At 42.1% G+C, this 15,528-nt stretch overlaps 1 protein-coding gene across 1 annotated transcript in view; it reads left to right on the forward strand.

Moving 5' to 3' along the window:
* The first annotated feature begins 4,245 nt into the window (after window positions 1-4,245).
* LOC120540557 (B-cell receptor CD22-like) overlaps window positions 4,246-15,528 on the forward strand; it is a 48,818-nt gene continuing 37,535 nt past the window's right edge. The window contains exons 1-5 of the mRNA XM_039771396.1: window positions 4,246-4,339; window positions 7,053-7,110; window positions 9,055-9,414; window positions 11,585-11,818; window positions 14,604-14,861. Coding sequence (XP_039627330.1) covers window positions 7,068-7,110; window positions 9,055-9,414; window positions 11,585-11,818; window positions 14,604-14,861 — 895 coding nt within the window. The 5' untranslated portion in view covers window positions 4,246-4,339; window positions 7,053-7,067. The remainder of the gene's footprint in view (window positions 4,340-7,052; window positions 7,111-9,054; window positions 9,415-11,584; window positions 11,819-14,603; window positions 14,862-15,528) is intronic.

Below are 15,528 nucleotides of genomic sequence, written 5' to 3' on the forward strand. Positions count from 1 at the left end.
CTTACTGACAATCATTTGTTTGAACGATTTCAGTGTGGCTTTCGTCCATTTCACAGTACAGAGACAGCCCATGTTCAAATCACCAATGCCCTGCTGATGGCAGCCGACTCGGGCTGTGGACCACACTTGTGCTCCTTGATCTGAGCTCTGCCTGCGATACAATATCTCATGATATTCTTCTTGAGAGATTAAAATCGATTGGTATTACTGGCACTCCACCTGCCTGGTTTAAATCATATCTCTCAGATTGTACATAGTTTGTACAATTAAAACATTTCAGATCCCAAGTTGGCCCAGTTGTTAGTGATGTTCCGCAGGACTCTGCCTTGGGTCCCCTTCTATTTATTATTTATCTTCCACCCGTTGTTCATATCTTTAGGAAATTCAATATTCATTTTCACTGTTACGTATGCGGACAACCCTCAGCTCTATCCGTCTACTAAGCCTGATTCCATTCTTCCACCTTCTTCCCTCTCTGACTGTCTGCTAATTTTCTTAAATTAAATAGTGATAAAACTGAGGTTCTTCTTGTAGGAGCTAAATCTGTTTTGGATAAATGCGATAATATTACATTGACTGTTGATAATTCTCTGATCTCTTCTTCCTCGCAGGTTAAGAGCTTAGGTGTTATTCTCGATAGTACCTTAAAATTCGATTCACATATTAATAATGTCACTTGGTCAGCATAATTCAATCTACGTAATATCAGCCGTTTACGTCCATCTCTTTCAGCTACCAGCACTGCTATTCTGATTCATGTTCTGGTCACATCTCGTATTGATTATCGTAATTCTATTCTTTATGGTCTTCCTCACAAACTCTTTTACAAACTCCAACTGGTTCAGAATGCTGACGCTCATATTATTACCAGAACCCCTTCCATTGAACACATCAGTCTTGTCCTTCAGCAGCTTCACTGGCTCTTTATTAAATATCGCATTGATTTTAAGATTTGCTGATTACTTACAAGACTCTCCATAATTGGGCACCTCCTTATCTTTCTTAACTTCTTCACGTCTCCATTCCTTCTCATATCCTTAGATCTTCTTCTTCTCTCCATCTTATTAGATCTCCTGCTCACTTGACTACCATGGAATCCTAAATCCAAAGAGGACTGTTTCATTTATGTTAGGTAGAATGCCCAGAGGGGACTGGGTGGTCTCATGGTCTGGAATCCCTACAGATTTTATTTTGTCTCCAGCCGTCTGGAGTTTTTTTGTTTTTTCTGTCCCCCCTGGCCATTGAACCTTACTCTTATTCGATGTTAATTAATGTTGATTTATTTTGTTTTATAATTGTGTCTTTCATTTTACTATTCTTTAATATGTAAAGCACTTTGAGCTACTGTTTGTATGAAAATGTGCTATAGAAATAAATGTTGTTGTTGTTGTTGTTGAATTCAGAGCTTTCAGTCGAGTGGCCCCTCGCTTCTCCCACAAGACATTCGTAAGATTGACTCTCTCTTCCTGCCTTTAAATCTCATCATAAAACACATCTTTTGAAGCTGGCTTATTCTGTCTGATAATTTAGCTGATAAATTGAAACTTAATTTTATTATTGTACTTATTCTGGTTTTATTGGACTGTAATATTTTATTAATTTTATGTTGTAACTGTTGTTATTAATGTGCTCTGCAAGGTGTCCTTGTGTGCCTTGAAAGGCGCCTATAAATAAAATAATTTTTTTATTAATTATTATTACAAAAATAGGTATACCAAAATACCAAAAATACCCCCATCCTAACTGGCCTGCCCCAAAGTAGGTCTCAACCCAGGAGAGCCTGACGCTAGGAAATTGGGAGGCTTCAGGCCTGACTAGGCCTTAAAATGAGGAAAAGGCTTTTAAAGTTCAAAATGCAAAATACATCAGTCTTAAATATCTCAAAATATGTCTGACAAAAGGGAGTACCAAGAAACTCCAACTTGTACAGGGACAAGTCCTAATAGAATCTTAATAAAAGAGGATGTACATTATTAACAAAGCTTGCAAATGTAACAAAATGTTTAAAAAATATCAAAAAGGAGGCAAAAATGTATTATTCAAAGGCAATCCTCAGCCAACAAGTCTCAATACAAAATACAAAAACAGAATCCTTAAAACTGTAGCAGAAGTCACAAAAATGAGCAATTACAAACAGGCAAATAATGGAAATGAGGACTCGCCAAACCACCAAAGCACAGTCATGGTGAACAGCAAGGGACTGCATTTCCCATGAGGCTTTATATGGCTGGGGGCGGTCCCTCAGTGTTGAAGGACAGGTGGACAGGTCCCTGGGGGAACACCCACAAAATGCAAGGGACATGAAAAAAGAATTGAATAGAATAGAATTAAAATATTACATAATTAGACAGCTAATAAAGTCATTTAACAATATTATAAAAAAAAATACAAATTAATGAAAGATACTGAAAAGAACACAAAGAAGACAAAAAGAAGCACTTTAAAGTGGAGCCCAGGGAGGAACCAGAAAATTAAAACCCTTAGATGTTTTTCAAGGGAAAGGAAAATCATAAAAAATAACTTTAGCTTGACAAACAGACCATAAAAGGAATCTTCATAGAGGAAAACATGTATTCAAAAAATAGAAAAATGTAATAAAAGACTTAAAAGGGAAACAAGGCTTACTTTAAATGCAACCCAAGGTGAACAAATCAAAAGAGGCAATCTACAGGTGAAGTCCAAAAAATATAACAGTAAATTCAAAGAAAAAATTAAATTCACACTCGACTCCAGAAAACTTAAACACACCACTGCAGAAATCGACATCTCCTGACTTCAAGTACCCCGTGGGGAGGGGGGTGGGGGGGGTTTAGTGGGTGATGTCAGGGTGAGCCCGCCTCTTGAGGTACCACCTACAAGGAACAAAAGAGAACAATACATTACACAGATACTAAACAACACCTAAACATAATAATGTGTACTAAAAAAAATACATGATAAATAATTTAGAAAAAGAATGCAATCATAAGCCAGGAAAAAAAAAGAACTGAAACATAACATCAGAATGCAGCGTTCAAATCAAAGATTCATTGACCCTTAATTTCATGTCGTAAGAGTGGCATTGCCACAGAGCTGACAAAAATTCATACTTCCCTGTCCTCGGGCTCAGTGGGGAAGGAAATAAAATTTAATTTGTCATTCTGGCCGTGCCGTATCATATGTTTATGATATTAATTAAAATAAAAGCAGATAGATAGATAGATAGATAGATAGATAGATAGATAGATAGATAGATAGATAGATAGATAGATAGATAGATAGATAGATAGAGTAAGGTTTGAACGTAAAAATGACTGTAAAGGAGAAAAATTAAAGAGAAAGAAAATCTTCTGACATGGCAGTCCCCGTCCCAGTGAGGCGCTATGTTGGCATATTGCTGTTGGTAAAAAGGAGCCCCAGTCGTGTTTCTTGACTCACTTCTTCTGAGATAATCATTTGCTCAAAGTTCTCCATGTTGTTGCCAGAGGGAGAGGATGTGCAGTGATGTTCACAATGACACTGCATTTGGTTTTAATTCTGTCCTTCACTTCTACCTCCAGGGGTCCAAAATACATCCTATGACTGAAGCTGCCATGTTGATTAGCTTGTTGATTCGGTGGGCCTCTTTTTGAGTGAGGTTACCTGCCCAGCACAGGCTATCACAGAGTCCTTGAAGATGTGAAGGATGTCACTTCATATTATTAACGGAACGCAGATCCCTAAGTAAAAAGAGGCTGCTCTGCCTTTTCTTCTCTTGTGTCCTGAGACCAGTTCAACCTGCCACTAATGTGGCCCCCCCAAGCATCTGTAGCAGTGCACCACCACCACGTCCACTCCCTGAATAGTGACCAGACATTGAGGCTCCCATAACCACTTCCATGGTTTTGCTGATGCTAAGCTGCGGACAGTTCTCTTTGCCCCTGACTCCTCTCCTTTGTCTCATCCCCCTTGCCAATGCACCTCATAGGTGCAGAATCATCTGCGGATTTCTTCAGGTGACATGACCTGCTGTTTATTTACAGCCAGAAGTGAATCTCCAACTCAGACATAGGAAGACACTGACCTGGCCTTGGACTGAATGGAAGTGCTTCAAGGTCAGAGGTGGCAGCCCCACTCTCACTGTCCTGGGTGATTGCAACACTCTTATTACACATGCTGAGTGTCCTCCAGGCTGAAACAGGAACTTCTCCCTGCTGCTGTAGCCAGTAAGGGGAAGTCATCAGCAACGTATTTCACCAAATCACTCGTCCGTTCTTCAGAGACGGCTTCTTATTCACGCCACTTGACTGGAGAGACTTAAAGATCTGCAGGAGGACACAAACACATTTGGTGGCAGAATTAAAAAATCTTGGAGAAACAGGTAATGTGGACTTTCAAATCTGATTTCTGACAGAAACACCTGATGAGCTGCAGTTTTGAAGAGTAAACTCATACTGTAAAAAGTTAAAAGAATAAAATAAGATGTCATGAAATCATTTAGAAGCGGTAATGATAGATAGATTGATGCATGTTATCCATGACCACGAAAAGCATTAAAATGTATAAATAATTGCAAAAGAAGCAAATCTGACAAGGTCAGTGACTCGGGTTCAGGCGATGCGCTTTGGGTCTTCTCTCAGGATTTCTGTGATGTTTTCTCTCACATGACTATAAATTGGCTCGATGTGAGTGAATGTGCCCTGTGGTAGACTGGCACCCCATCCAGGGTTGCTTACTGATTATAACCATTAGCACTTCTTTCCATTAAAAACAATTTTCATTCCAGTCTAACCAGCCAATGATAAAGCCCCCTGACTGCTCTTCATGTTGTTGTACCCCGATGCCCATGTCTGTGGTGTGTGCCCTTCTTGGCTGTTACCTTCAGACTTTGCCATTTTTTTATTTCAGCACTACAGAATAATTTTTTTGAACTCACCAATAGGTGACTCAAAATTAAACATTCAGAGTAAGGCTGACTTCACTCAGTTTTAAGGACAAGCAGCCTCCAAAGCTTGAAGATGGAAGAGCTGAGGAGACATCCTTCCATTTTCTTTACTTTATGCTTCTTTCTTAGGGCCGGTTTATACTTCACGCTCAGAACACGTATGCACACACATCATGGCTGCCACTCGTTCCCAGCATTCATTTGAAGTGTCCTCTGAGCACGTCCTCAAAAATTAATGTCACAGTGTGATCAAATCGGAATGTGACGTCAGAGTCTCGATGTCTGATGAACAGTTTGATGTGGTGAAACAAAATGCCGACATACAAATATTTTCATATTGCTTTTATATTTCAACGTTGCATATTTCCCAGCGTAATGACACGATATGTTTTAAAAGTCTCACATACTATCTTCAGTGAGTAACTTTTTACAAGTACTAAAAATTTACACCGGCTGTTACAGACACAAACCAAATGTACAGTATGTTTTTATTGTGTAATATTAACAATAAGAGCAGCTTGCTACTCAAAACGGTAAACTTGACAGAGGTTTTGAACTCAAGACCTCCGAATTATAAGTCAGCGGATCTCACCGCTGCACCACGGAAGCTGTCGTATTGTACTTGCATCTTTTGTGAAAGTGTTTATTTGATATTTGGACATCAGTCTTCACACATTATACAGTTCATGTCTACATTTTGTTATTTATTACTAAAACATGAAAAGACATTTCTGTTTTAACAATGTGTTTACATAGATTGTTGTAGACGCAAAACACACATCAAATTATTTTCCAATTCTAGGTGGCTCACTCCCAGATAATCAATCGATCAATCGAACTGGGAGAACTTCTTGCCGTTCAGAGGAGGTGGGGGAGGGGTGGTATAGCAGGCTGCTTGGGCTTATCGACACATTTACAAGACAAAAGACGTCGACAGAGAGGTGCGAAGAGGTTTAAGGTGGGCCGGATTTACAAGTTTTTTTGCAGACTCTGGTAATTCTAGTGTTAAATGCATGTCCCCTTCATTTCCACGTATGTCCTTGAGTACATAATTCTTTTTTCCTTCTTGTTTATCTAATTTTCCAGACATTTTTCAGTTGTTCAGTTCTTGCTAGAGGTTAACGTTTTTCATTGGGAATCAATTTTAGACAAAACCATCATTTGAGAATAAATTGAATGGAGGTTGGTGGAACCACAGTGTCCTTTGGTATGCTTCTTCCATGTCTCTGATTCTTTGTGATCCTTCAAGGGTTATTGGGCCCACCTGCTCAAGGCACCGCACTACTGAAGGTCAAGGTTACATTACATTGCAAAATAAAATGAGGAAAGCAAACATTAAACAGAAAGACCCACAGCTTCAGACAGTGCCAAAACCTAAGAACAGCATATGAGAAGAGCTGCTGCTTCCAAGATGGTTTCCGAGAACAGCCAATGATTACGATGGTCCCGATTCCAGCTCCAGTTACTCCAACTGTGCCTGCTCTGCCACCAATGAACTTAGCTGCTGTGTCAAAGTCCCTGGACAGAGTGCTGTGGTGTGAAAGCTGCGCTGGAGCAGAGGCATAGCCGCACCATTGTTGCACACTGACATGGGTTTTTCGTTCTTCCATTCTAGTCTGCTGAATACTGACACTGACATCGGCCAGGCCAAGGCTCCGGATCCACTACGCACAGCACGAGGGGAGACAAATTTCACACACGTGTCCATTATAATGAACCTGATTCATGAGCACCAACATAAGCCCAGCTTTAGTTACACCACAAGTCATGCCAAGTGACTGGCAGACCATCCACATTTCCACAGTGAGGGGTGTTTGTTATTGTCTCTGGACAGCACTCTGTAAAGTACAGGGTGACCAGTCTGACGACTGTCTTGTAATTCTTTGCCGCTGAGGTATCTCAGCATCTTGTGGTCACAGAGGACTCCAGTTACCTGGCACCATTTGAGCCATCCCATATTGACTCCTGCTCAAGGGTCATCACTGGTATCACTCTCAAAGAGGATGAGCAGGTCTAGATATTTGGAATCAGCACCTTTATTCCAAAACCTCTGAGGATGCAACCTTAACCTCTGTGTATATTGAAATGTATTCAAAATGGCTGAGGGCTAAACCCATTTGAAATTCCTCATGTTCTTTTTTTATTTCAGGTCTCACCACACAACATGCTCCTCTTGATCTTTCTGGCCGCTGTTTCCTCTGCAGCTGGTAAGATCAGCAGACCTCCACTTTATTTTAACCTCTTCAGTTTGTTCTTTCTGCTGACCATGTGCAGCGTATTCTAACTAATGCTTATCTTTATCTTAATCCTGTCCACTTTCATTTTTTTTTACACTTTCATTTCTTCAGTTTTTTAGAACCCCTCCTGGCTATTTGCTTAACATCAAGATGGTGCCCAGTTAGCTTCGTCTAAGTGTTGCTCACCTTGCATCTTCACGCTGTTCAATTTTTAGCCCTTTCGCTTTTTTCTTGTTCACTCTTTTTTGCTTTTTGAAATCCATGAGACTTGTAAGTGAGAGTTTGTAGGAAGTTGTCATGAGTACACAAACCTGACTTGACTCGACTCGACTCGACTGATGCTCACTAATCTCCATGAGCTGACAGGATTTTGTCTTCTTTTGTCTTTATGGGTTTTTTTTTTAGGATGGTCACATTCTAGAAATGAAGCTGAAATAAGCTTAACACCGAGAAAAATATTTGGTCTCTACAATTCTTTATATCACAATTAATTGAACAGAAACGTTGCTTTTTGATTTGTTACTGAGCATATAATTCAAAATAATGGAACCACTGGAAACAGCATGGGCAAAAACATCAGTCCCCTTTAACCTTGTCAATCATACACATCAGAGGACCACCATCAGGTCTCGTCTGTGGTGTACAAGGTAGAGAGCGCTGGTGCTAATCATGTCCTGTCCCTTTCCCCTTACATTGTCAAGAAGACGACCAGTGAGGGCAACTAATTCCACCCTTTCTGGTCAGGTCAGTTTGGGGAGCCTGCACTGGTACAGCACGCTGCTGCACCCACCATACAACGAAACAGCTTGGGATCCCGGTTGACAATACCCCAGGCAGACATGTGGTCCAGCCCCACACTCCAGAAATGACCCTCTATCTGCTGCATCCACGTGTTATGTGGGCATCCCCTTGGCCTAGTCCAGCCACTTGGGTCATCAACAATGAGCTGGATTACCACAACATGGCCGTAGTACCGTAACTGACACTCCCTCACAATGCAGGTCATTTGGGATTCTGTGAGCAACACAAAGTCAAACCAGCGGTACCCAAGGATTCCCCGAAGAAACACTTCTGGTCACCAGCCCATAAATCCCGAGCTGGCTGGAGAGGAGCGTCATTTAGCTGACAGAACAGCCTTCAAGACTGAGCTCCGTAGCCGGACTAGGAAGTAGAGGAACGCCTTTCTATCATGATCCCATGATAATGTTAATTTGTTGTTGTTACTTGAGTGCTCTTTTTGTTTTTGCCTTATAAAAGACATCGTAGTAGACAGGGATGGCTGGGTTGGCACCCCAATATTTATTCTGTCGAATCGTAATTCCTCACATGCCCACACTTTATATTTCACAGCACAGGTTTTGGAGACAATCACTGCCATTAAGAACGTTCTGTAGCTCTCAGGGAGATTTTTCCACTTCTCGGCTGGCTGTTTGGCCTGTTCTAGATTTGATAGCTTCCTTCTCCCAACTGTGACTTTCAGCACATTCCACAGAAATTCAATGGGATTGAGATCAGAACTCCTAGCAGGCCACTTCAGAACAGTCAGGGGTGTTCATTTCTCCATTCGTGAGTGCTTTTAGATAGATTGATAGATTTTATTACTTTATTAATCCCAAGGGGAAATTCCCATACTCCAGCAGCAGCATACTGATAAAGAACAATATTAAATTAAAGAGCGATAACAATGCAGGTATAACAGACAATAACTTTGTATTATAATGTTAACGTTTACCCTCTTAAGTCGCATAGTGTGGGGTCTCCTCAGTCTGTCAGTGGAGCAGGACGGTGACCGCAGTCTGTCGCTGAAGCTGCTCCTAATTTAATGAAGCTGATATGAATAGGAGCAGAGACATCTTTATAAACTGAAGTAAAAAATCACAGCCTTTGCATTTTGTACACTTTTGTGTTTTACAGATTTGACTCAATGGAAAGTCACTTATGAGCCGATGGCGATCTGCGCACTGGAGGGATCAACTGTCAGGATTAACTGCACATACTGGTATCCAGCAGGCATTACTGTTCACAGACAGCTGTGGTATTATGGTCCTGATGCAAACAAGGTGTTTTATGAGGGGGAAACAATTGTGTACCATACAAATAGGAGCAAAGTGTCCAGCAGAGACAGAAAAAGAGTCCAGTTCTTGGGGAACAAAAACCAGACTTGTGATGTAAAGATCAGCGACGTGAGCAGAATGGACAGCGGCTACTACAAGTTTAGAGTGGAGGGAACCGATCAATATACATATGTGCCAGGAGCCAAAGTGACAATCACAGGTACTGCAAGTTCAGAAATGTTTCTGTCCGTTTTACTTGTAGTGGTGCTCAGGTTAACAACATCTAGAAAATGGGCTGGAATCTCGGTCCAGTCTCTATGTAGAGTTTGCATTTTTTCTATCCATTCATCCATCCATTTTGACTGATCCAGGTCCAGGTCATGGGGCAGAAGTGTAATCAAAGATGCCCAGACATCCCTTTTCTTTGCCTTCTCCTCCAGAAGGATACCAAGGTATTCTCGGCCAGCCTAGAGATTTAATCTGTTCAGCATGTCCTGAGTGTACCCTGAGTTCTCCTCTTGGTTGAACACGACCAAAGTATTCAAGAGGCATGCTAATCGAAGGCCTAACCACCTCATCCGACTGCTTTAGATGCAGAGGAGCATTGGCTCTACTTTCAGCTTCACAGAAACTCAAAGGCTGAGAGGAGAAAATCTGCAAAGTAAACACATTTCTGTATCAGTGATTTAGTTCTTGTGGTCACTACCCACGTCTTATTACCATAGGTGAGGGTAGGAATGGAGATCGACTGGAATTTAAATGGCTCAACTCTGTCTTCACCACGACTGCTCAGTACAATGTCTGGAGGCCAGTAGATGTTGCTGCAACCCTCCTCTTGATCTCCCTGTTCTCATGTTCCCTTACTCATGACCGAGAGCCTGAGATATTTAAACTCCCCTGCTTGAGGCAGCTCCTCATCTCCAACCTGGAAAGAGCTATCCATTCATTTTTCTGTTTAAAACATTAGAACAATCTGGATGAGAAGAGGCCATTCGGTCCCACAAAGCTCACCAGTCGACTAGTCAACCACTATGAAAAAACTCAGAAACCCATAGGCTTCTGAAATTCTAGTGTTAATTCTTTCAAAGAAACATCAAGTCTGGTCTTGAAGACACCTAAAGTCCTGCTGTCCGCCACACTACTTGGCCACTTACTCCATGTGTTTATGGTTCTCTGTGTGAAGAAACCTTTTTAATGTTTCTGTGAAATTTCCCCTTCACAAGTTTCCAACTGTGTCCCCGTGTTCCTGATGAACTCATTTTAAAGTCGCTGTCTTGATCCACAGGATTAATTCCCTTCATAATTTTAAACACTTCAGTCAGGTGTCCTCTTAAACTGAAAAGGCTCAGCTGTTTTAATCTTTCTTCATAATTTAATCCCTTTAGCCCTGAATCAGCCTAGTTGCTCTTCTCTGGACCTTCTCTTGTGCTGCTATGTCTTTATGGAGATCAAAACTGCACCCAGGACACCAGATGAGGCCTGACCAGTGTGTTATAAAGACTGAGCAGAACCTCCTGTGACTTGTACTGCACACATCAAGGCGCTATATAACCTGACATTCTGTTAGCCTTCTTAATGGCTTCTGAACACTGTCTGGCAGTTTATAAGGTCACGTCCACTACGACTGCTATGTCCTTCTCATAAGGCATACTTTTGATTTTCAGACCTCCCATTGGTCTTTGGTAAGACTTGAAGGGGCTAATTGCTTCACACTCGGCTGCAAACGGCCCCGATGTCTGTCTGGGGTCACAGCCTGAGGAAGCCAGCAGGAGCACATCATCTCAAAAAGGCTTCTTCCACTTTTACCACATAAAAATATTGTTTGATTTTATTTATGGATCCCCAATGCCTGAGGCATGTGAATCTGAGGCGTGACGGCCTGCATCCTCAGATGGACTGCGGCCCACTCCAGGTTTGGTCCTTGTGTTGCACCCAGTAGTGCTAGGCAGATTTCTGACTAAACATGCACAGTAAACTCATTCATTGATTTTATTCACTTCTTTTCATATTGTAAGAGTATTCATGTTACTAAACTGCAGCTCCATTAAAGAGGACCTGTGAGGGACTCTATTGATATTTTCTGCTGCTCTCCAGTGATGGCCAGTGACTCTAAAAGGCCCCCACAGGACAGACTTCTTCACTGATTTCTCCCAAGCCCATCACATTGGCTGTTCCATGACATTTATTGGTCACAGTCAGCTGGTTTGCCACCCCACTGGTGCCACACAATGACGGGGTTTCTGCATTTTTGTTCTTTTTCTAACCACAAACACTGAACACTAAATGCTGTTATTAAAGATAAATTAACAAATCACAAATAACTGCATGCTAATAAAAATCACATTTGGGTGGACTCTGAACGGCTCTCTCATTCTTTTTATTTACTGAAGGTCTACAGGTTGAAGCTTCAGCAAGCAAAGTAAAAGAAAGGGACACGGTGCGCCTGAGGTGTGCAACAAACTGCAGTCTCACCAACAGCGACTTCTCCTGGTTCAGAAATGGACGACCTTTAAATGAAGTCTCGGCCACACTTGAAATTCAGAACGTCACCTACATGGACCACGCTGGTTACTCGTGTCAGACTGGAAACGTCGCGTCACCAGAATTTCAACTGAACATCCAGTGTGAGTCGGACTTTGAGTGTTTTTAACAGCATGAGAATCCAACATCATAAGAACGTTGGAGGGAAGTGAATCAGTCCAAAAAAGAAGGAGAAATACAAACTGAAAACGCAGACATGCGTAGTGTAACGTAAGATGAGATAAGTTAAGATGGGATTCCTTTTTTGTCATTGCATTACACATACAATGGGACTTTGGTACACTACTAAGAAGTACCAAGAAGATAGATAGATAGATAGATAGATAGATAGATAGATAGATAGATAGATAGATAGATAGATAGATAGATAGATAGATAGATAGATAGATAGAGTGAAAGACACTATACAATAGATAGATAGATAGATAGATAGATAGATAGATAGATAGATAGATAGATAGATAGATACTTTATTAATCCCCAAGGGGAAATTCACATACTCCAGCAGCAGCATACTAATGAGAAAAATATTAATTAAAAGTGATAAAAACGCAGTGCAAGTTAAGAAACGCAAGGTGGAGAGTGCCAGGCAGGTATAACAGAAAATAACTTTGTAGAATGTTAACGTTTACCCCCCCGGGTGGAACTGAAGAGTCGCATAGTGTGGGTTCTCCTCAGTCTGTCTCTGAAGCTGCTCCTCTGTCTGGAGATGATCCTGTTCAGTGGATTGTCCATGATTGACAGGAGTCTGCTCAGTGCCCGTCGCTCTGTCAAACTGTCCAGCTCCGTGCCTACAATAGAGCCTGCCTTCCTCACCAGTTTGTCCAGGCGTGAGACGTCCCTCTTCTTTATGTTGCCTCCCCAGCACACCACCACGTACAAAGGGGCGCTCGCCACAACTGTCAGATAGAACATCTGCAGCATCTTATTGCAGATGTTGAAAGACGCCAGTCTTCTAATGAAGTATAGTCGGCTCTGTCCTCTCTTGCACAGATCATCAGTATTGGCAGTCCAGTCCAGTTTATCATCCAGCTGCACTCCCAGGTATTTATAGGTCTGCACCCTCTGCACAGTCACCTCTGATGATCACAGGGTCCATGAGGGGCCTGGTCCTCCTAAAATTCACCACAAGCTCCTTGGTTTTGCTGGTGTTCAGTTGTAGGTGGTTTGAGTGGCACCATTTAACAAAGTACTTGATTAGGTTCCTATACTCCTCCACCTGCCCACTCCTGCTGCAGCCCACCATAGCAGTGTCGTCAGCGAACCTTTGCACATGGCAGGACTCCGAGTTGTATTGGAAGTCCGATGTATGTTGGCTGAACAGGACCAGAGAAAGTCCAGTCCCCTGCTCATCTATCTATCTATCTATCTATCTATCTATCTATCTATCTATCTATCTATCTATCTATCTATCTATCTATCTATCTATCTCACACATTACACAATTGTCAGGATATGCAAAAAAATGCAACCTATTAAATATATTAAAATATTGTAGAGCTTTTTCAGGCTTTGTCTGAAATGCTTGTTAAATAATATCAATGATAATATTTCCTTTTCTCATTTCTGAAGTCCTATTTACAAAACAAAGAATGAATGTGGCTACCTACTGTACATACATCGAAGTCACACTGTTAGCACATGACGGGCCGGCTTGTCTTTTTTGGAGTCTGCCATACACCATGTGGGTCCTCCAAGTCACCCACTGAGTTTTTACCCAGGCAGCCTGCTTCACACATGACGTCACACTCAGACGTAGCTTGAACTCATTATCGTCAAGTTTGCTGACTTCACTGCAGATGACAGATGGAGACGAGACGGCATAACGCCAGGACATGAGATGACTAGCAGAGTGGTGTCAGGATGACCACCTTAGTCTCAACATCATCAGAACAAAGGAGATGGTCTTCAGTTTTAGAGTATCAGACTAGTATATGCCCCATCTGCAGTACATCGGAGGTGATACTGTGGAGAGGGTCCAGAGCTTCCTTGGGGTCATCCTCAGTACTGACCTCAAGTGTAAGGACAGTGTTGACGTTAGTGATGCGCCGTCTGTCGGAATGAGAAATGCAATGCACATGTCTGTGTTATACGCTGTTTGATATGAGATTCGTAAAAGCACTAGTCACATTTGTGATGCACCATTTGTTGCAATGACAGAGACAGAGCAACCAGATGGACACACAGACGAGTATCCCTTGGTTAAGGTGGATTGTTTCCATCATCTTGTCTTGCAATGTCACTTACTGTACTGCTAAGTCCAAGAACTGTCATTTATCAGTTACCTCACATACTGTGTGTCCTGTTTAATTTGATCTGCAATGCACTTTATTATTATTATTATTACCGAAGCTCAGGACTGCCAGTTTATTTTGCTTAACTCCTGTTACAGCGACTACGGCTCCTCATTGAAGACCACTGGTCACTTTGTTCTGCTCCACCTCATTGCTACTCCAGGCTGCGTGTTGTTAGCCACTGTGCAGTATTTCTTTTGTCTTTTTGTACTCTGTACTTTAGTGTTCGTTGTCCTGTGTTGTTGCACCACTGCACTGTTAACTCGATGGTGGTATTTTGTATTCTGCAAAGGTGGACACTCATCTTACTTGTACACTGCCCTCAGTGTATACAACAATAAGGGTTGATTAATTGATTTACGACTTACGGAGGGACACAGGGAGAGCATGTCAAGTCCACACACGGCACATGACATGCAGATCAAAGTTTGGCCTGGCCAGTGCAGGGCAGATCACTCCCTGGCATGACGCAGCGCCATTGTTGCACATTTCAATCAAAGCACAGTTCATGACAGATAAAACTCTGAGGACGGTCTTTCTCACGATCCTTTTGTTGTGTCCTTCTCCATTTCAGATGCCCCCAAGAACCCAGTCATTACAGGTCAGCCCACCACTGGTATTGAAGAAGGGAAATCAGTGACTTTATACTGCAAAGACTTGGCAAACCCACCCAGCAGCTACACCTGGATCAAGGAGAACAGCAGCCATGTCAGATCAGGAGAACAACTGCACATCAGCAAGGTTACGTCAACTGACACCGGCTCTTATCACTGCGAAGCTAAAAACATCTATGGAAGTGCAAAGTCTGCAGCTGTCAACCTGATGGTTAAAGGTGAGCATCCTCAGTGCATTGTGAGTTAGCGAAGTATAAATATAAATGACTTAAAAGATCTGGGAGTAAAGCAGACAGACACACAGACAGAGAAGGACATGTCCATGGAGGATACAGCAGTTCATTCAACTAAGAAGATTAGTCAGGTGGAGTCCACATCACTTCAGAGACACCTGCAGTTCCATGTGAGGACAGCATTGTGCACCACAGGTAATAAAGGTAGAAGAATTGAGTGTTTAATATCTGACACCCTGACAAGACTCGTGGGGCAGACTGTGGTAGCAGTAATGAGGAAAGGGCCTCAGAAAACACAGGAAAGCAGGGGCTGATGGATGGACATTTTCCTTTTGTCTGATGGTGCAACAGAATATCAGAGGTGAAACGATGAAAACTGAGGTGCACCTCATACACACGTCTGCACTAAGAATGCACCGAAATATTAGTGATGTGGGAAGAAAATGGACGTCCCATGAAAAACAAAACCCACAAAGATGAAGGGATAGAGGGAGCAGGCTGTGAAGTGAACTCACGTCCTTCACATTTGGATCCAGCAGTGTTCACAGCAGAGATGGTAAAAACTCAGATCAGCATCACGGGGTGTCAGCACCCACTCACACCCACACCCATCTTCTTATATTCCCAAATTAGTCCCTACTCTACCCATAAG

Source organism: Polypterus senegalus, chromosome 12, assembly GCF_016835505.1.
Source record: "Polypterus senegalus isolate Bchr_013 chromosome 12, ASM1683550v1, whole genome shotgun sequence".
In the NCBI taxonomy this organism is placed as follows: Eukaryota; Metazoa; Chordata; class Cladistia; order Polypteriformes; family Polypteridae; genus Polypterus; species Polypterus senegalus.